General features: G+C 37.6%; 1 protein-coding gene and 1 long non-coding RNA gene across 5 annotated transcripts in view; one reads left to right on the plus strand and one right to left on the minus strand.

Annotated features, from left to right (window-relative positions):
- ATF2 (activating transcription factor 2) overlaps positions 1 to 22,529 on the plus strand; it is a 48,466-nt gene that overhangs the window by 443 nt on the left and 25,494 nt on the right. For 2 of the 4 annotated variants that reach the window (XM_026697023.2, XM_087919906.1), the window contains exons 2-8: positions 8,379 to 8,448; positions 11,981 to 12,077; positions 14,229 to 14,347; positions 16,600 to 16,728; positions 17,819 to 17,997; positions 18,994 to 19,108; positions 20,619 to 20,705. In XM_026697023.2, the coding sequence (XP_026552808.1) occupies positions 8,401 to 8,448; positions 11,981 to 12,077; positions 14,229 to 14,347; positions 16,600 to 16,728; positions 17,819 to 17,997; positions 18,994 to 19,108; positions 20,619 to 20,705 (774 nt within the window). In that variant the 5' untranslated portion in view covers positions 8,379 to 8,400. Of the gene's footprint in view, positions 1 to 8,378; positions 8,449 to 9,360; positions 9,534 to 11,980; positions 12,078 to 14,228; positions 14,348 to 16,599; positions 16,729 to 17,818; positions 17,998 to 18,993; positions 19,109 to 20,618; positions 20,706 to 22,529 lie in introns of all 4 variants that reach the window. The other 2 variants (XM_087919907.1, XM_087919908.1) reach the window with 2 other exon arrangements.
- LOC148127963 (uncharacterized) lies at positions 218 to 17,271 on the minus strand. Its single transcript, XR_015740749.1, has 3 exons — positions 17,195 to 17,271; positions 6,991 to 7,108; positions 218 to 285 (listed from the first exon to the last, which is right to left on the minus strand). It is a non-coding gene; the product is annotated as an uncharacterized LOC148127963 (long non-coding RNA).

The raw sequence follows: 22,529 nt of genomic DNA on the forward strand, positions 1-22,529 counted from the left end.
ATGGAGGCGGAGAGGAAGGCCGTGCCTCTCCTTGACGTTGTAGGATAACGGCTCGGGGTGTGGCTGTAGCCCTAGCCCCGGGGGTAGGCTGAGGGAGAAGAGCCGGGCCCTGGTGGCGGAGGATAGGAGAAGGGAACCTGGGGAAGTGTAACATGGCGCCGCCGTTCCGTGTTCTTTTTTTCCTCCTTCGACCCGTCCCTTGCTCCCGGGAGCCAGCCTACCTTCTCCTGTCGTTCCTGGTGGGCCTTGGCCCGGACGCCTCCGTCTTCCGTTTTTCCTGGAATCCTGGAGGAGGAAAGAAGAGAGCTGGAGCCACGGAGGGCCCGAGCCGCCGCCTCCTTTTCTTATATAGCATTGGGAGTGCAGATAGACAAGTACATGCATATATGGAGATACAGACATAGGGACATATATAGGGACCGCAGGGAGGGAAGCTCCGAAGGCTCCAGGATCCGGAGATATTCCCTCCTCACGGTCCTGTTGGCTTTTGATGGTTAAGATCTACTCCACCATGTCCTGCAAGGAAAGAGATCCGGACAGCTGGAGTTAAATGAAATTGAGAACAAAATAAAGCTCTTGGCCCACAGAAGGCTTTCCTTTTTTCAGCTCCGAAAGGAGGTTGTGAGAATTAACTGTAGCAGAGGCTGCTGGTGTTTTATTGTGTCGCTATTATTCCTTGTTGTAGGACAGATAGTCTATCCAATCAACACTTTCTCACTGGATTCCAATCCTGACACCAACATAACTTTTTCTTCCTGACATTGCCTTCACCTGATTTCCACCCTATACCTGTAGCAAGGGTTGGTTGACCTTGTCCATTTCAATTCTTAAACACTTTTCTCTCTTCTGCTGATATAATTGTGGTTAATAGGTTAAATTGGTAACCATTACAATTAGGAATTTAAATCTGGCCAGATTTTATTGGTTCTTGGGAATTGCCATCAAATGACCGTTTTGATTTGGGCTGTAGAAAATATTGGACCTTCAGCAACGGTTATCTTTCATAAAATGCATTTTCAAATCTTACATCCAGGCTTTTTTTACATACAGTTTTAGGACTTAAAAAAACACAAGTGCTAATCTTATGTTCTAAATATAAGTTTATGATACTTTTGAAAGACTAGTAATCCTATGCTGCGCAGAGGGTTAGTTTTAACAGAGAAAGTGAACAGTGTTTTGCCAACTATTGGTTGTTGGCTCAGTCACTGTTGGGTGTATTACAAAAGTTCTGCTAGGTCAGCTGCTGGATTTTTATTAATACTTTTATTTTGGAGGATTCACAGATAAGCATGCCAACACCTAGGACCAGTATTGTTATCTTTGAAGATTATTAGAAAGCTACAACTGGTGCACAATGCAGCAGTTTGCTTGGTAATGATTGAGACCTGCCACAATTATTTCATCAGACAGTTTAACTGGAGTAATTTAAGATTCTAAAGGCTGTTCATACTAACTCTACCTTGATTGCTTTTGGAAACCAGAGTAGCCACCAATCTGATTTCTGTGGGGAAGTGCTTGCCATTTATTATTAGAACAATTGACAGGTAGCTAAGTCTATAATGCTAAGCATCCTAATCATGATGGAGTCAGGTGTCCTACAAATCCAATAAATCTGTCTAGATGTCTTCCTCTCCACAGTAAGAAGAATTTTTTTCCTGCTTGGAGTTGATGCTGGGTCGGAGAAGAAACAAATCCGGAGGAGATTACCAATCACATTTTAAAACTTGACCTGTAATAACTAAGTTTGCATAGCGCCATTTTAAAGCCTTGTTACAGAAGGAGATTAAGGATCAGCAATCAGGGGAGCACAATTTATATGATATGCTTTTTTGCTGGCTCAAATACTGATGGATAGCACTTATAATTTGGCCATCTGAAAGAAGCCTAAATTATAGTTGGGTAATGTTTGAGCTGGAATGAAATGTCCTGTTTAAAGTTATTCTTCATAGAGGACCTATAGTGGAAGATGAAGAATCTGTCTGCTAATTATTTATAAAGAATATGTTTATATATGCTTATGACATTTATTTCATCACAGTCATGTCAAGTTTTAAGCTTGTAATTTAGTCTGAACTGAATCAAGATGTTTAGTGCGTAGTCTCTTACTGTATAAAGATAGTTCTCAATTTATGACCACAATTGTGATCAAAATTTCTGTTGCTGAGCAAGGTGGTTAAGTGAGTCACACCTCATTTTACGACCCTTTTGCCACAGTTATTAGGCAAATTATTGCAGTTTTTAAGGGAATTGCATCATTAAGCAAATCCAGTTTCCCCCATTAACTTTGACTTGTCAGAAGCTGGTTGGGAAGGTTGCAAAATGGTAATTGCATGACCCTGGGATGCTGCAACTGTTGTAAATACATGCCAGTTGCTAAGATTCTGAATTTTGATCACTTGACTGTGAGGATGCTGTGGTAGTCAAGCATGAAGACTACCTGTATTCCATTTTCTTGATACCATGGTTTTATTTATTCCCTATTTTAGAATGATTACAGATAGCCCATGGGTGATGGCAGTTGGGTCTGGGCATCACTAAGTAATGTCATAAAGTGCAATGTCCATATTGTTCAGCAACAGCAATCCAAACAGTAACGGTTGCCGTTGTAACTCTCAAGACGTGTGAGTCATTAAGCAGGAAGCGGTGGGAGCCCCATGTAAGGAGAGCAGGGGTATGTGATAGGTGCAGTGCAAACATAGGGAAACAGAGGAAATGGGTCACAAGCAGGGAGCCAGGAGAGGAGGGTGCAGTGTGCAAAAAGGGGGAGATTTACCAGAACCACTTGTGACACTTGCCATCTTCCCCATTGATTTTGCTTGCTGGTAGGGAAAGTTGCAGATGGCAGTCTCATGATCGCAGGATGCTGCAGCTGTCATAAATGCGAGTGGTTGCCAAGCACCTGAATCGCAATCACATGACCATGAGAACAGCGTGATAGCCACAACTTTGAGGACCATTACAACTTCAAATGGTCGCTGAATGAGTGGTCAGTAAGGCAGACTACCTGTGTGTATTTTACTAAGTTACTATTGTGACATTTTTCTCTAATTTTTCATTTTATTTCAAATCAGTTCTAAAGCCTACCTTGAGTAGTGTCTGAATGTTTATATACTAAGATTGCCAAGTCAAGAAGAAAGATTTTGATGTGTTCTTTTGAAATTATGTAGATATTCTTCATTCATTAAGCGATCATTTGAAGTTGCAACTGTGCTGAAAATAGCTTTACAGTTGGTTGTGACACTTATAACCTTTGCAGTGCTCCATAGTCACTTCATCGCAATTTTTATACTTCACAGCCAGTTTCCAACAAGCAGAGTGAGTGAATTAATCTGCAGTAAAATTTCTAAGTCTTGGTCATGTGCTTTCTCACTTAATGACCATGTTTCTGAATGGTAGAGTTGCAAGTCTCAATTGTGGTTAAGTGAGAACTACCTGTAGTTTAAAATACTTACTTTAAAAAGAAGTTTATAAATGTTACTCTGTACATGTAATTTTGAAATACTGAAATACATTCCTCTAGTTCAGATGTTTTCAATTTTTCTATGAAAAGAATTTTGAATGCGCCCCTATCAATCCCATTGGGGGTCATAGGAATTTGGATTTAAACTTTGGAAATAGGCTATTAAATAGGCTATTAAGTATCATAAAATTAACTTATTTCCCCTCTGTACATGTTTACCAACACCTTGTTTAGATAATTCCATTTTGAATGTCCTTGTGTTGTAAATCTGCTTATTCATGAATACCATATGTTTGGTAGAATATCTAGTTTTGCAGGTTGGAGTTGTTGCCCCAAAACAGTGAAAATGTATGTGTTCTAAGGAAGAATTCTAAAGTCCTGAAACAACTACATATTAATGCATTTTCCTCTGTCTTCAAAGAATAAATAAAATCTATTTCTCATCATCTCAGAAATACTTGTTTCCAGGCTATGGATATAATAATATATTCTCCAGGTCATGTGTCATGTGACTGAATAAAAGTTTCTTATCTGCATTCATTTTTCAAATAGACCACATGAGAGACTGGAACTGTTGCTGAGGGCTGAACCAATAGGTTGAACTTAATTGCGCTCAACATTAATTTTACCACTTTATAAAAAGCAGTAAATTATGTGTGTTTTTGATTAGTTACTATTGGTAATACATATTACATCTTATTTACATTTGATTTCTAATTTCCAGTTGACTTTACACAGGCTGGATAGGGTCAGCCAAAGAAAATGGCTAGGACACTGTAAAATTCCCAGGTTTGAATTAGAGTGTGGTAGCAACTATTTGAAATTACAATGATGTTGAATGAAAAGACATGTGACCTGATGTGCAAAGCCCCTGTAGTCACATGATAAAAATTCAGACACTTGTCAGTCAGTTCATCCTTATAACCAACTTCAGGCTGTTGTAATTTCCTCTTACACACTCACCTATATTTACCCCAGTCGCAGCCATCCTTTGGTGCCCCAGTGTGCACAATGTTGCCATGGCTCTGGAGACTCAGGCCTACTCTCCACTCTTGCATACCCAGGAGGTCTCTGCCAGTTACAGAGCCCAGCAGCATACAATATTTCTCTACTTACCTTTGCCTTTTTCTGCAGCTGCTGACAAGCATGCTCAGCCAGTGTGAAGTGTGACCTCCTTATATAGAAGCTGCCTTGTGATGTTCTACAAACAGGAGCCATTCTCATGATCATTTGGGAGACGTCTTTTCCAAATTGTCCAATTTAGAGAAGGTGCCTTTCAAACAATTGCAAGAATAGTGCTACCTGTCATGATTGTTTTTAAAAGCCTAGAAACCTAATGAATGTGATCATTCAATTGTTTCTTGCATCAATGGGTAAAATATTTTATTGTATATACTACTGGACCAAAAAGAAGAATTTCTTGAGAGAGAAAGATGTCTTTTAAATTATTATATGCCTTGTCTTGAGATATATATTTTTTTTCAATGAAAAGAGCAAGATGTATGTTTTCATTAGCATACATAGCTTAAAAAAGCACATCTATTGCTGAGGAAGAAGTGGTTCATATAAAATACTTTTTAGTATTTTGTGTCTGAAACCAAATATGTATTGATTTGATGGAACAAGTAGCAGCATGGGATTCTTTTCCCTTGTGCACTTCAATTCTATCTATGGTGGAAACAGAAAACAAACTAAATTTATGTTGGAAGTAATGGCCTTCATTTCTGATGCTGACTTGTCTTCAGGCCAAAAGTTTTCTCAGCTACCCTGATGTGGATGGTTGTGGGGGAAAAGGAAATTGTGACTAAATGGGTTCTTGATTTTTTGGCAGCTTAATGATAGTACTGATTGCATGAAAGTAGTAATTGGATGAAAGCTCATAAAGCTCTTCAACCATTTCTAGATGGGATTAGACTTTTTCCTTAAAAAATTGGAGGGAGTTGAGGTGTGCTCAGTAGCTCAGAAGGCATGAAACCAATTATGATTGGTTAATAAACTCTGGCACTTTTCAATATTGTTATTTAGCTATGTTGTGGTCAATGTTCCAATAATGAAATTAGATAGCCCCATATGCTTATTTTAAAGGACCTCATATGACAGTAGCCTGTTGGGAAGGACAAATTCATACACTGATTATCCCTATGCTATCTTCGTATACAAGGGTCCAGATTTTTCTTCCTAGTGTATAATGTCCACCTGGGCAATACTGTTTGGTGAACCGGAGTGCAATTTTGATGGAAATTGTTGGTAATTGTCAATTTACAACTGGTCCCTAGGGCTATTTTCATCCTGGATTCAAAGTTCCTACAGCTAATGCCCCACCCCATCCCCACTATGATTGGTTATATGATTGCATTTTGGGTGCTCAGACTGCATTTACAGCCATTTGCAATATCACACAATCATGTGAACATGTTCTATATTTTTTTTGCTGGTTTCTGGCAAATGCCCATTGCAGAAAGTGGATTTTTTAATCAACTGTGATATTTGTTTAATGACTTATCACAAAAGTCATAAAACCAGGTGCAGTCATACATTGAATCACTTACCAACCAGGACAACTTACAGCTGTAATTCTGAGCTGAATTACAGTTGTAAGTCAAAGGCTACCTGTATTATTCTCTGACATTGTTCACATTGTGTATGTGCAGCAACTTAAATACAAGTGCTACCTACACAAGGCCAATTTGAATTACCCATATCTGGATTTCTGCATCATGCTTTCTGTGGAATTGCCATCAAAAACTCTAGTTCAGTTTGGCTAGTTAGCTTAATTAGAATTGTAATATCAGTTATAAGAACTTAAATCTTGTCCATCTAGAGCTTTGGTTTGGTTTCATGGTTTAATTTTGGAAAGAAAAACAACAGCTAAAGATATAAATTTGCTGTTGAACTATTTTTCTAAAATATGGAAGTTAATATTTCATGAAAAGAATTGACTCTACCAAGTCAGAGTAAAAATAATAATCTTTCATAAATAGAAATAAACTTACCCACCTGCAATTAAAGAGAGATTCACTTCACTGAATATGAACACTTTATTGGAATCCATTAGAATCTAAAATTGGTTAGAACATTTTAAAATTTAAACTTATTTAAAAAGTGTCCCATTTGTATTCATTAAGATAGAAATTTAGTCTACTGATTGTCAGGCTTAATTGTGATCTGTTTTAATAGGGTAAAAATTATTCAAGACCCATCTGATCTAATTAAAGATTCCACTGACACATTTTCTGATATTTTATATATTCCTCATTTCCATTGTTAAGTCTAAGTACCTCTGAATTAATGGTATCTAATCAACTCTCAGTTTATGTTTCCATTAAGTTTTATAATCTTCCATAGCAATTAGGTTCCACTAGTATTAGTCACCACTTAGTAATGTCTTTGTTTATATATTTATCTTGCTTCCATCCAAGTGATTCTGAGCACCTTACATATCTGAGCATAGTAATGGAAGTAAAAATACAAATAACAAAATTACCACCATCATATACTCTTAAGCACCAAGGAACAAATTAAACACTTACTCTGCAGGAAACTCCTCAAGGGACAAACTCCTTAGGTCCCAGGGGGTTGTTGTCAAGTCTGGTTCTGGATCATTTTTTGAAAGGCCAAGAGATTCAAGCCAAGTCTGACCTCCAGGTTCTAGAGAAGGGAGGATAGATTATACTTCCTAGCAATAGTGTTCCAAAAGGAGCCTACTGTTCAATATAGAAGGAACCACTTTAAGTAAGGTATTACAAAGATGCTCAGGTTCTGGATCATACAGAATTTTAAAGATGGCAACCAGCACCTTGAATTGCCTCGGAAGCAAACTGATATCCCACGAACTGGCTAAATAGCAGTGTTACATGTGCAGATAGACTAGTACCCGTAAAGTCAAGCTGCTGATAAACGTAGGCTGTTGCATTGTGGACCATCCAAAGTTTCTCAGTAACTTTCCAAGTCAGTCCCATGCCTACATCCCACAAATAGGTTATCAAGATATGACTGGTTTGAGGAAGGTTTTCTTATCCAGGAAAGGCCATACTGTAATTGGTGTACAGAATGAAGCTGTGAAAGGCTGCTCTATGTATAGGTAGCACCTGTTCTTCAGGGATTCCCAGATTTTAAATTAACTCTAAATGGGAAAAAGCAACTCATCCAATCCAAAACCAGAAATAAAATATAGCATCTCTGGCATAAGAGTTTTTTGTACTCAGTAGATTCTTCACCTTATCCCTTTGGCATACAGGTAGTCCTCGATTTACAACCACAATTGAGCCCAAAAGACATTTGTTAAGTGAATTTTGCCCCATTTTACAATCTTTCTTGCCACAGTTGTTAAGTGAATTAATACAGTTGTTAAATTAGTAACATGGTGGTTAAATGAATCTGGTTTCCCTAATTGACTATGCTTGTCAGAAGGTTGCAAAAGGTGATCACATGACGTCAGGGCACTGCAACCATCATAAATATGAGTCAGTTGCCAAGCATCTGAATTTGATCACATAACCATGGGGATGCTGCAACATTGGTAAGTGCGAAAAATGGTCATAAGTCACTTTTTTAGTATCGTAATGTTAAACAGTTACTGAACAACTTATAAATCAAGGGCTACCTGTATCGGTGTGGAATCTACCAAAGGGAGACATTGACACATTTGTGTTCCGTTTAAATAATAAAGCCTAGTTGCTGTACTTCATAAAAATGTTTTCAAGCTTGACTAATAATTGCGTGTTCAAGGTTCAATTTCACTTTGACAAAGAATGCACCAAATTATTTGGGATTTTTTTATTATATTGTTTTAGAAATATGCTTATAATAATTAAGTGTATTGAAATATTGTTTTTTATTTGAGACTTTGTCATATAAATTAATGCAAGATAAATTCTTGGCAGAATCTTAACTAATTATGTTTGCTATTCCAATGCAGGTAACACAAGAACCTGTAGAATATGAGTGATGACAAACCCTTTCTATGTACTGCCCCTGGATGTGGACAGGTAATATATGTATTTTAGATCTGTTCATCTAAGTCAACAGAGAAACATCTGTTACATCAGAAGTAGTTTATGTCCGATCCTATTAGCATCTGTCTCATTCTTTTAAACAAGAAGCTTTTGAACTTGTCCCACAGTCTAACAATGCATTTCTTCCTGCTTGTTCAGTATCTGGTTTTTGAACTGGAATGAGCAGCAGGTTTAGCTTCCCTTCTCTCTCAAGATACATTATGAGTCTTAGTACTGCTATATTGAACAGGATTCATCAGCAGTGGATCTGCATAAAGCTTCAATCCGTGTGCATTTATTTGTTTATTAATTGTAATTGTTCCTGATCAGTGGGTAATTTAGGAGTGGAAAGTTAGACACATTACAAAACATATTAAAAACTATTTCTGTTAACAGAATTGTTTCCTTTATCAAATTGCTTTATTTTTTGAATTGCTTCATAATCAGAAAATAGTGTTATTAAATTGTTTACCTTAACTTTGAAAGCTATTCTATAGCCATGCTAAATTATACAAAGGAGAAAACAAAAGAAATTACCTTAGAACTTCTTTTAATATAAAGAATATTTTAATGTATTCCCATACGGAGTGATGTTTTCAATTATATGAAGTCATGATTTCACCGTTCTTGTGTTCTTTTTAAGTGTATATAAATATTTTTACAATATGCTTGAGGAACTCATTTTGCAGTACATGTGTGTTCTGAAAAGGAGTTTTTCTTGAAGAATTATTTTGAAAATAATCATAAATAATAAATAGGCCTGAGCAAGATGATGGCCTGGAATAAGGTGAATAGAATAAGGTGGAATAAGGTGAATAGTACAGAGAAAGCAAACATTCTGTAAATGGGCTACCTGTTTGATTAATTGTGTTCATCTAATTGAGGAAAGAATTGTATTTCCACTAGAGTTCAAGGGTATGGTTTTGATAACATTTTTGGACCCAGCATTATTCATTTGAAAGCTTGAATGGCTTCAGGAACTTAGGATACCTTTTACCATACTGGACTGATAACAACAACTATGACCTTGCCAGGAGAAAAATAGCCTAGCAACCTCATTCATGCTGATTTCACTCCAGGTAGGATTATGGATTATAAATGTCCCTTTGAAAATAGTCCAGAAAGTTTGGTTTAAAAATAGAGAAGCTAGGCTGCTACCTGAGAATGGCTGACATAACTATGTTATGTCAGGGCTTTGAAATCTGTCTGCATATCCGTCCATTTTTCTTGCAAAAAAGTGGTGGTAGTAGCCTATAATGCCCAAAGACTATGGAATCACTGATGCTCTCTGAGCTTGGTTATTACCTTGCAGAAATTTCATTAACAACTAGATAAGATCATGAGTCTCTTTAATCATCAGTTAAGGTCAGTCTGCCAGAAGCAGTGTCTCCCTCTATTACTTACTTAAGCAGGACATTACTTACTGCAGAGATGCTAGCCTGATGCTTACATTTTGGTGCCAGATGAAGATTTGTTTTCTTTAATAATGCTTCAAAATGTATGTAATATGTTAGTTTTAAAATTGTAATATTTATATATATATTTAAATTTATTGTATAACAAATTTTAATGGAGTATATAACACCCAGAAAATTTCTTATGTGGGTGTAATATAACAGAACAGTAAACACTAAGAGGGGGTAGGGAGATGAAAAATTCAGCATGATCTAACTTCTTTCTGATACCCTGAAGTAATTTAAGAAAATGCAATTCTTAGAGCAGTTTTTCAGTTTAAATTCTGTGATTTGTTTTCTTTTGTATTCTACATTAATTAATGTGATCTAATATGTTACAGATAGCTAAATTGCAGCTATGCTATTTAGTGGATTAATATATTTAGAAATATTGACATGGAAAATGGAACATTCTATTTTCATATGTGTGCCCTTTTTTGCATAATGTTTAAATGATTGCTGAACTCATCTAAAGCATGTGTAGCATTCACATACTACATAGGGCGCACTGTTACACTTCTGAGTTTGAAAAATGTGATAGCAACAATGCTTTGCAAACAACTGATCAGAAAGCCATCTCTCTTTTAAAAATGGTATAAGTTAGTGAATCAATATCATAGATATCTAATCTCTATCCAATATCATAGAAAGAGACAAGGAAGAGAAAATGCTCAGGAATCTTAGGATATAAATTCAGAAATAGGCTCATTAAAAAAATAAAGGTTTCCCCATCGAGTCATATCTGATTCTAGGGGGCAGTGCCCATCTCCCTTTCTTAACCAAGAAACCAGAGTTGTCTGAAGACCATTTCTGTGGTCATATAGATAGACAGCATGACTATACTCCAAAGCACACAGAACATTGTTACTTTCCACCAAAATGATCCCTATTTATCTAATCACATTTGCATGCTTTCGAACTGCTAGGTGGGCAGAAGCATGGCTCATTAGACTTATGCAAATAGGTAAATATAATCTAATGGTCCAAGAGTGCTTAACTGATACGTTCAATGGTATTAAGTGAAGGAGAGTATATCCTCAAGTGTGATCTATAACATATCAAATTTTAGTTTTGAATAATTTCAAAGTCTTATTCTAAGAAATGCCAGTATGTGCTAGAAGCATATATACCAGCCTGAAGAACATACACTAGAATGCATGTTAAACTAAGTCTTAAATGCAAACAACAGTTGGAGAATTTTGCACAGAAATTATCTATTCCTTGTAATTTCCATTTAATTGTGCCCAGCAATTACTGAGCATTGGATAGAATTTAATGGCAAAGTTGTGTCAAGGAAAAAAAGCACAGAAAAATAAGGCAATTTTCTATATGTGTTCTCAATCTATTTTTTAAAATTCCTGATTTTTCTGGAATAGAACTAGAGCAGGGATATCAAACTCAAGGCCTGCGGGGGGCAAATCTGGGCAGGGGGTGCTTAGATATGGCCTGGGGGGGCACTCCTGAAAGAGTGAAGAACCGCCCCGGTCCTGCAAGCAAAAATGGAGCTCCGAAGGGCCTCAGGAGGCTTGCAGGAGGCTGTTGCAGCCAGAAACAGAGCTTAGGAGCCTGTTTTCGTTGGCAGAGCGCTTGGGCCACCACAGGCGCCCCCACACAAGTGACATTGAGATGACCAAGCCCACCCCAGTCTCCTGAGGTCAAACACAACCCTGATGTGGCCTCAATGAAATTGAGTTGACACCCCTGAACTAGAGAATTCTTAGATGGATGGCAGAATAAAGGAGAGGAGAAGGAAGGAAGTCTTATAGAATATTTGCAATTTATCATAGTGGTTAAAACTCTGAATTATTGTGTGTCAAAATTTGTATTTAAATAGAGTGAAAACCATTAAAATTGATATGTATCATTTGTTACTTATGATGATGCTACTTAAATATTCAAGAAAATGGTCAATAAAAAACAAATTTAGAAGTATGTAATTGTATCAACCTTTTAATTAAACAAAAATCAATCAGCCTTTTCATTGCAAATAGTTTGTAACCATTCTGAAAATGTTTCCCACTGTTTAGTCATAATTCAAATTTATAACTGTATTTTAAAACTTCTTGTCGCAGCGTTTTACCAACGAGGATCATTTGGCTGTCCATAAACATAAACATGAGATGACACTGAAATTTGGTCCAGCTCGTAATGACAGTGTCATTGTAGCTGGTTAGTATATCTTTTATTAATCCAACTCTTGGAACATGCCCAGATTTTATGTATTTTCTACATATGCTTGAGATCCTGTCAAGAGCTTTTTTTTTTACAAAACACAGTTATGTCATGTATTGTCCTTTTCCTTAAGATTGATTGGTTAATAAATTAATAACAATCTATTGGCTATATATGCTTCAGCCTTAGTAATTAAGAGCAGTCTAATATACAAAACTTCACAAAATTGTTGTAAGAAGCAATTTATTATAGATATAGAGAATGCATATCCATACAGTATATTTTTTATCAAAGTCACCTGTACATGTTGCTATGAGATAATTTCTTATGATTTTTTAAATTTTTACTGATCTTAATTATGTTTGATAAAGAAACTTTAAAAATAAATTTCAATTGATTGAATATACTCTTGTTTAATCTTTTTATATCTTTGATGGTCTTTTCCCTTACAATAATATTCTTTTAAATCTTTCCATTTTTGCTTTTGAACAAAAAAGTTTATAAATAAAATTAAAAAGGTCTGAAAGGCAATATTCGCATAACACAGTAAACAGACTTAGGGTATTTTTTTAAATATTTGTAATCAAAATGATGTTCACATTCTAGAATTATGCACTGACTATGTTCACATTGCGCTAAGCCAGAATATGGTTTGTTTGGATTTGGATTGTTATAAGATTTGATCCATAGGGGTTATACAGTAAATCATGATTAATGTATGGCCCGATGTACTGTGTGATCCAGGGCATAGGTTATTATGTTATTTGGAAATTATTGTTTGTATAGACCTGATTCAAATGTATTTTATGTTATTTGTACAATATGGAATACAATGGAGTTACATGTAATGTTATCTTCCAAAGGTAATTTTAATAAATGCCTACACAAATCCTGTATGAAAGGTAGACCATAGCTTCTACAGCAAAATAATTTTATAATATAGCTATTATGTGGATTATTTTATTCTTTTGTCCCTATGAAGATGTGTAATTGTGATTGCATGAACTATCTACCAATGAAATACTAACATAGCTTCCTAAATACGTTATTGTCCTATCACTGAGTCTCAAACATTATAACTGTCAGATATGAGATTCAAAGGACAAAATGAGATTTGGACAATGTGTGGGCAGGTATATCTTGGGGATGCTTTAAACACTGTTGTGTTTGAAGGATTGTGTGCTGCTGACTGCAACTGATACACAGTTTGGAGAACAATACATTAAGATATCCTGATGAGTGTCCCTCCACTCTCTGATTATTTTGTTCTTCAAATCTGGGTCTTGCCAATATCCCATGTTATCACTATTATCAGTACAAAATTATTTGTGGCTTTTAGGGTACCTAAATTCTGCAGTGGTGGTAGAAATTAAAATTTGTACTGATCATGTTTTTTTTTAAGTTTCTATCATTTTCTCCCTTTTTATTTATTTTGAATAGAAAGATACTATTCCTCAACAATAGATGAAGAAGTGTCAGGCACAAAAGATCAGGAACACACATGAAGTTCCGATTAAACTTGATTGATTACTAATCACTCAGGAAACTGCTCCACTAACCATTAGCCCTGTCTTGGCTTTAGATAAGGGTCAGTGGAATTCAAGTGATATATAGGACTTAGTCCATTTGTGCCAAAATAGAGACTTTAGGTGACTTCTCTTTTGATTCCACCACTATGTTCTGCCATTCCTTCTCATATAAGAGACTTTTTTTTCATAATATCTGATTTTTGAATTGAATTTTATGATATTTTGGAGAAGCAAACATTTAATTCTGTGTTAAATTTAATTTCGAGATTCCAGTGCAAGGATTTGCTTTTTTTAAAGCCCACAAGCAAAGTAATGGATGAAGCACATCTTCACATACAAAAATGTTTCTCTATTCTTCCTTATATAGAATATCCTGAATTTCTACAAATCAAATGTTCATATTTTTAAAGTCCTTTTAATTATGTTTGAATTTTCAATAATGTTGTTAAAACAAACATGATGACATTAAGAACAAGATGTTCAGCTTTGTTCTTACTGTGTTCTTGTTTGAACATATTAATTTTATAAAGTGCTTGTGATGTTAATAATATTGATTTTGATTGCCAAACACGTATTTTATATTGGGGGGTAAAATCATATATTTCTCTTTTAATCTCAGATCAAACTCCAACGCCAACTCGATTTTTGAAGAATTGTGAAGAAGTGGGTTTATTCAATGAACTAGCAAGTCCTTTTGAAAATGAATTCAAAAAAGCTTCTGAAGATGATATTAAGAAAGTATGTAAATGTAGCAGATTAAAACTATATCAATTTATAGAGTACTGATTACTTGCAGCTAGAAATTTTTTATTAACAAAATGAGGATGAGCATAAAAATGTTATTTTAATTCAATATTACTTTGCTTGAAACATAAAGCTCTTAATAGGCTTTTAAGAGTTCTACATTCTATTTATAAATAGAAACACTTGTTTTTCCTAAGATTGAACTTCAAGGATATCACTTTATAATAACTTAATATTAGCAGTAGATACCTTCTACCGTGTTTCTCCAACAATACGAAGGCCCAGCATGTTTTATTGGCATAAAATCAAATTAAGACCCTTCCCCCAAATTAAGGCCTATATTAAACATGTGAAATGGGGGGGGATGGCGGGGGGGGCTTGCCGTTAGGAAGTACTTTTGTTGCATACCTGGATATGGTGCTGCCTGCGTTGGTGGGGCACTTCGTATCGGGACACCTTCCACCACCGTTGCTTTCCCTTCTCCCTTGCTGCTGCAGTGTTTAGAGCAATGGTGCGGCGTTTGGTGCAGCCATGCATGGCCAGCCAGGGCTCCTCCCTGCATTCGGAGCCCTGCGGAGACACTTGGCTTCAGGTTCTCCTGTTGCCACCTTCCCTTTGCCTTCGAAGGTAAAGCCAATTCTTTTAAAAATGACACCCTACTACAAAAAAGCCTCCCCTGCCCGAGAGGGCAGCCCAACCCCACGTGGGGAGGTGAATCTCCCGGGGCCGCAGCGCAGTATTGGCCCACCCCAGGAGAAGCACCCAACTGCTATTCCTGCCTGGCGCCGGGCAGAGCGCGAAGAGCTTCACCTGGGGCACCCAGCACAGCTGACAGACGGGCCCTCCTTCCCGAAGACAGACCTCTCACCAAGTTAGCGAGCGCCTCCCTGCCGGGCCCTCCACTCATCCCATCAGGACTGCGCCGGAGCTGTGCAGGCTGGGCAGAGCTCGGAAAGCGAGCCGCGGGTGCATGCCCGCCTGCCAAGCGAAAGAGCCGGGCCGACCCAAGCTTGGCTTCCTTCCCAAGTCCCTCCAGTGCAAACCCGAAGGGGCCACCAGGAGAGGCCTCCCGAGGCAGTGATAGCGCCCACCCATCCGTGTACAGGGAGGCAAGGCGACGGCCTGCACTGCGTCCTCCGAGCTGAGCCCCACCAAGTCAGTGCCTCTACCTGGTCCCCATTCCGCTGCAGCATTTGGAGCTGCCAGCGCATTTGGAGATGCGTGGAGACGGCGATGGGCTGGGCGAGGGATGGAAAGGACGGGCTTCGGGCTCTCTCCGACGGCCAGGGAAGCAGCGCTGCCATCACCTTGCCTCCCTGTCAGGCGGATAGGTGGGCGCTATCACTGCCTCGGGCAGCCTCTCCCGGTGGCACCTTCGGGTTCGCGCTGGAGGGACTTGGGAAGGAAGCCAAGCTTGGGGCAGCCCGGCTCTTTTGCTTGGCAGGCGGGTGCGCACCCGCAGCTCGCTTTCCTGGCTCTGCCCAGCCTGCACGGCTCTGGAGTGGCCCTGGCGGGATGAGCGGAGGGTCCAGCGGGAAGGCGCTCACTGCCTTGGTGAGAGCTCTGCTGCCAGGAAGGAGGGCCCGCCTGTCAGCTGCACTGGGCGCCCCAGGCGAAGCTCTTCACGCTCTGCCCGGCGCCAGGCAGGGATGGTGGCTGGACGCTTCTCCTGAGGTGGGCTGATCCTGCACTGCGGCCCCGGGAGATTCGCCTCCCCACGTAGGGTTGGGCTGCCCTCTTGGGCAGGGGAGGCTTTGTTGTAGTAGGGCGTCATTTTTAAAATAATTGGCTTTACCTTTGAAGGCAAAGGGAAGGTGACGACAGGAGCGCCTGAAGCCAAGTGTCTCCACCGGGCTCCAGTTGCAGGGAGGAACCCTGGCTGGGCGCACGTGGCTATGCCAAACACCGCGGCGTTGCTCTAAACACCACAGCAGCAAGTGAGAAGGGAAAACAACGGTGATGGAAGGTGTCCTGATACGAAGTGCCCCACCAACGCCAAGGTCAACATCCGCCTGCCCATCCGAGGATGCAAGGGGGGGAATTAAGTCACCCCCAAAAAGACAGCCTAGCCGTTTTTTCAGGGGTCAAAAAAAAATAAGACCCGGCCTTATTTTGTGAGAAACACGGTAACTAACTGAAGAAATGATATTTTGGCTACTACATTGGCATTATTGTGAATTCCCTGTTCTAAAGAGACATTTATAATTTGCATGTTTTAAAATTTATCTCGCCGTTAATTCTTACAGATGCCCTTAGATTTATCACCTCTTGCAACTCCAATTATAAGAAATAAAATTGAAGAGCCTACAGTGGTTGAAACAACTCACCAAGATAGTCCCTTACCTCATCCAGAGTCTACGACCAGTGACGAGAAGGTCAGAGATTTTTTTATACGTCAGATGTATAGTGTTTCTATAGATATTACCAGTAAATCTAAGATAATCATAAGATCATAAATACTCTACTAAACTTCATCTACAAATCTGTATTCCTCGTATAGCGCAAATTAAACCCACACGAATGTAAACATTACATTAAAATTAAATTTTTAACTGTTACATTTTTGAAGCGTACTTTTATTATCCTGGATAGCTATGAAAAGTCAGTATAGCAATGTTTATGATGCAGATACAATCTTTACTGCTATGTATCTCAAACAGACTAGGCACACAAACCTATCCACATCAAGAATCCATACCGATATTACACATTTAAGTGATATACTTACTTACTTACTTTACTTTATTGATTAGCCCTTGGGCCATAACAGAGTTCCAGACACAAATTATTACTAAAATCTGATAAAAACAATTTAAATATAAGTGATGTAGAGACACTTACCAAGTGTGAGAAAAAAACTCTCAAACGTTGATAACAACATGCTTGCAGAATATTGTCTTTGCCTGTAGTCCCAACCAAACAATCTCTGCTGGGGTGGCTGATCTATTTTGGGAGATGAAAGTGATATAGGTGTAGGCAGTAATAAGGCAGTAAGGTGAGCAGAAGTCATGGAGAAAACCAGAGCAAAAGTGAGTTGATTGACCCATTTAATCTCTTTCTAGAATTCCCCTTTTTTTCTCATACTTTTTCTTTCATAATCTCCTTCTGACGCTTCCCCGCCCCCCTTTCTCTCTTTCTTTTCTCACAGCAAACTGCTGGGGAAGGGACAAATTCTTGCCAAGGGTCTGAATTGATCAGTTGTGAAGAACTTTTGAAATTAGGCTGAGGGTTGCATGAAATCGGGCCAAGGGTTGCATGTGGCCTTAAGACTGCAGGTTGCCTATTCCAGATCCATATGGTAGTTCTTAATGTAAGAAATGATAGTAAGTTACAACTAAAAGAATTTGAGGGATTTTAACATTTTTGAGCAAAATTTAAAAGAAACCTAAGTATATTTGAAGAATTCTGTTTATCTTTGATTCTAATGGGGCTTGGGAGATTGAGAAACTTTCATGTTTCTTGCAGGAAGTGTGTCTGCAGCAAACTGCCCAGCCTACTTCCACAATTGTACGCCCAGCTTCTCTACAGGTTCCTAATGTGTTGCTTGCAAGTTCTGACTCAAGTGTCATTATTCAGCAAGCCATACCTTCACCAACTTCTAGCACTGTCATAACACAAGCTCCATCTTCCAATAGGCCAATAGTGTAAGTGTTGTGTTAAATAGTTACTAAAATGTTCTTATCTCTTGTAAATATATCTTCACAACTGCTGGTATAAGCTTCAAAGCATTCAATAAAATGGCAAGGACTAGCTGGGAGTTTGAAAAGTTGGAAAAAAAATAATCCAGATGTTCAAATAAAAATTGACAGTCTTATTTAGTTTGGTGCTTTATATGACTAAAGGAGGGAGGACATGATGGAAACAAATATTGATGTTTATTTTGTAAGACATAACAGCTCTGGCTTATCTCCAGAGTTCCTCTCTTAAAGTATTTTTGCTGAAAGGAAGATTGTGTATTCATTGATTCCGCCATTTTTTGTGGGTGCCGTCTGGAAATCTGATTCTTTAATTGTATTTTGATGGAAGAGAAGAATTGATAAAAACATTTCTTCTTCCATTACTGGTTCTTGTCTTTTTTGCAAACCAAAGGACTTAATTCAGATTGCAGAATTTCGTATCTGGATCAGATTGTTTCTTCCTGTTCTGCTGCTGCTGCTGCTTCTTTACAATGACATTCCAGGTCTGAAAGGCCCCACTAATCCCACCATCTAGAAAACCATCAGATAATATTACAGTGTTCCATAAACCATTTCTAATTTATGACCAATACCAATGATCCTCAAACAAATCTCACAGTGCTAAAATGGTGAAACTCAGACTGTAGGATGATTATATCTCTTTTTTTAAAAAAAAAACCCTTATTTTAATAATTTCTATAATTGTATAGGATTGTTGCAAATATTTATGAAATAAAATTTAAAATTTATCTGTGGTCAAAAATTTAAAATAACTTCATGATAATTTTTTCCTGGTGTTAAAAAAGAGAATCAAAACTACAAATTAAAATTAATCTAACATTGGAGATTGAGTAGAAAATGTTTCAGCACCCTAGACCTTTTTCGAGGGCTAATGAAATATTGCAATATTGCAATATTTTTTCTATTATAAGTGCTATAATTATTTTTTTCTTCTTTTCTTAGACCGGTGCCAGGCCCTTTCCCCCTTTTGTTGCATCTTCCTAATGGACAAACCATGCCTGTTGCTATTCCCGCTTCAATCACAAATTCTAATGTGCGCGTACCAACTGCAGTTCCTGTAAGTCTGTTGTATGATGCAATACCTTCCTTCAAAGTTTGGACAAGTCGCTCTCACTGAATCCTTATATTGGGAACATCTGTCTCTGGCAAAACCGATAAGGATGATAGGAAAGGAGCATATAATTAGACTGTACTAATACTGGGAAACTGAAATTAGATCTAAATCCGGATCCTATGGAGAAAAAAGGCTGAAAGACATTCCTCAGTAGGAGTAAAGGGAGAATCTTCATATAAACTAATTTGGGCAAAGAAGGATGTAGCACATCTACTCTAACTATCCCCCCTACCTAGATTATCAACAGTATTACAGGCATCCCTGATGCATATCCTGCTTGTAGTATTCTGCTCAGGCTTGGTATTTTTTTGACATTTTTAATCAATCTTTTGTATAATTGGTCATAGCCAAAGGCCTGGATACAGGTTTATTATATATAAATAATATATAGAAGAATATCTGGATCTTCAGAAGCCATAAATAAAAGTGAAAAGTAGCAGTCCATATTACTGAGATATGTTTGATAGTATAACTTACGATAGGTGGAAGCCAGCTGGATAGGGGAGGAGAAAGATTCATCTTTGCTTCTTAGGGAATAGGCTGTGCCTTAAGCTGTAGGAGCTTAGTTTTCAATTAACCAGTAAGAAATTGCACAAAATGTTCAAGAGACAGGGCTTCTCTGTATTGAAGGTGTGAAACCGAGGTCTAGATAGCCATCTGCTGAGAAGATGCTGGATTTTTTTGTGCTGAAGAGTAGATTGGACTAGGAGGACCAATAAATTCCAATCCTCCTTTAGTCATGAAAGTCAGCTGGGGGACTTGAGGGTCATCATTCTCAGCCACACTCACCTCACGGGGGGGGGGGGGAGAGATTGTGGATTAGAATATAGGAAGCAGGGCATTGTGTAAACTGCCTTGAGTTGTAGAAAATAAAAAGTGAGTTGTAAATCTAATAGTAATAAAAGTGATCATAGTAATATTAAATTAATAAATAATAATTCAACAGATAAAAACCTTATTATGAACTAACAAAACAAGCTCTGTTTTTGAGAGCTAGCCCTGGAAGGAACTCCCATTGGATATTTTTCCATCTCCCATATTGTCTGCTTTCCATAAAAATCTGGTGACTGGCTTTTCAGGGGGAAGTTTGAACAGTATTTATTTTACTGTTATGTTTTTTATACTTTATTGTATTTTTGTAATCTCGTTAGCTACCACAAGGGATCAGCACACATATTTGATTAATAAATAAACACGTCTGGAAAGGTTATTTCCTGAACAGACTGCTGCTCTTGGTAGGGGTCCTTCTTCCTGGATACCACCTACCTAATATCAGCAGATAGGATTAAAGATCCTCCGAGTCAAATCTTAATAATCTCATTGAGGTAGAGCAGCATTATGGTATAGTTAAAGTAAGGGGATATTCATTCATTCACACAGGTAGAAAATCCTAATTGCTTATGAAGTAGAGTTTGTTTGTATTTGTTCTTAACTCGGACTCTCTGTTGGACAGCTTGTCAGGCCTGTCACCATGGTGCCTAGCATCCCAGGAATTCCAGGACCCTCATCTCCACAACCGGTGCAGTCAGAGGCAAAATTGGTAGGTGCTGCATCATTTTCCCTGACGTAAAACTGTATGTGAATACTAATAAACAGTACAAAGCTGATCATGTTTTGATTTGAAGTCTTCTGCTACTTTCTGATTCTTAGATCATCAACAGCTCTGTTTTTACTTCCAATGAAATGAAAGTTCTGAGGAAGTCTTTATATTATGCAGGGGGCTTTTAAGTTTCAGAAAACAAGACGTTTAAATTACCAATTACCAACTCGATTCTCCTTCCTATTTTCTTTTCCTTCATTAATTTCAGCCCATAGCAGAAGGGAGAGAACCTCTATTGGCTGCTTTGTTAGCTAATGCATTTTCTAAGTCCCCATAGGTAGAAAATGTCTATGGAGATTCTCAGTCATCCAGGTCAGGGTTCTCCCAAAGGTTTTTTTCAAAAGGTAACTGGACTTTCTGGTTTTTCTTTGAAGACGTTTCATTTCTTATCCAGAACTAAAGAAGCTTCTTGGATAAGAAGGAAAATATCTTCAAAGAAAAACCAGAAAGTCCAGTTGTCTCTTGAAAAAGCACCTTTGGGGCATAGGTAGAAGATTTAAAGAAAAATTCCAGGGCATTAAAACATATTAGTGACACAGAACAAACTGACCTGTTGACAGTCCAAGATGAATTCACACACACACACACACACACACACACACACACACACACCACACCAAGTTTTGTCCAAACACTGAATCCCACTCATTATTTTCCAGATTTTGTTGATGGAAGCATGAAAACTGGATCACAATTTACATATTTAAATGTAATTTTGTATTGTAATTTACATCATTTGGAGAAAATTAATGTAAGCCCCCTCAAAATCGCTGGTAAAAATAACAATTTTATCAACTGCTGTGGCTGAAAAATTGCTAGTTTAAAAATTAAAATTATAGTTGAGGCAATTGTTCTGTTACATGTTTCTGATTTAGCAATTCATTGTTGTGAGTTCATTTTATTGTTATTTGTTTTTAGTGTAGAAAGTGTTAATTCTTATCTATTTTTGTTAGTGTGCATTGGTGAGTGACTACAATAAATTCAAATTCAACTCAAATATTTCCATGACCAGCTCAACATTTGTATAACTTGAGGTAAAATATATTGTAGTTTCTGTTTTTTCTCAGCTGCATGAATATATATAGTTGAAACGTAAGTGCCTGCTAGGTTAGAGTTGTGTGCACATAGATGCAGTCAGGAAATTGATAAATATGGACTGGAGGCCAATACACTTTCTTTGCTGTTATTGCTTTGCTGTAGCTTGTATTTAAGGCATTCTGAATCTTTAAGACTTGTAGTCATTGATACACGATTCTCCTTTTAAAAATTTGGAAAGTGGAAAGTAGTGGCCATCATCACCCTCGATAGCACTGAATTCCATAGTTTCTATGTTTTGTAAAAATAGTTTGCAGAATAACGGATTCTTTTCCTAAACTTAGATGTTCTTTATGAACTGATCACTTGATTATAATACCAGAGATATTACATTTGGAAATGATTGCGGTGGATGGGATTCCTGCAAAATTTAGTGGTAGCCATATAATTTCAGAGTAATTAATGTGACTGTAGTTAGTAGCCTACTGTACTTACAAAAATGAAACTATTCATGAGAAACTAGAAAGTTACGTTCCTTTGAAGTTATATATTCAAACCTTTGTTACTTAACTTTGCATTGTGCATAAATTATTGTAATCTTTAATTGTATTGCGTGTATAATGATAAGCAATTATAGTTCTTTGGTTCTTGTAGCCAAATCAATACAGGCCATACACAAGGGGAAAGATAATAAGCAGGTTTGAAAATATGTATGCAGATTTATATTTT

The sequence above is a fragment of the Pseudonaja textilis genome, chromosome 1 (genome assembly GCF_049901715.1).
Source record: "Pseudonaja textilis isolate UNSWEBS1 chromosome 1, rPseTex1.2, whole genome shotgun sequence".
Taxonomy (NCBI): Eukaryota; Metazoa; Chordata; class Lepidosauria; order Squamata; family Elapidae; genus Pseudonaja; species Pseudonaja textilis.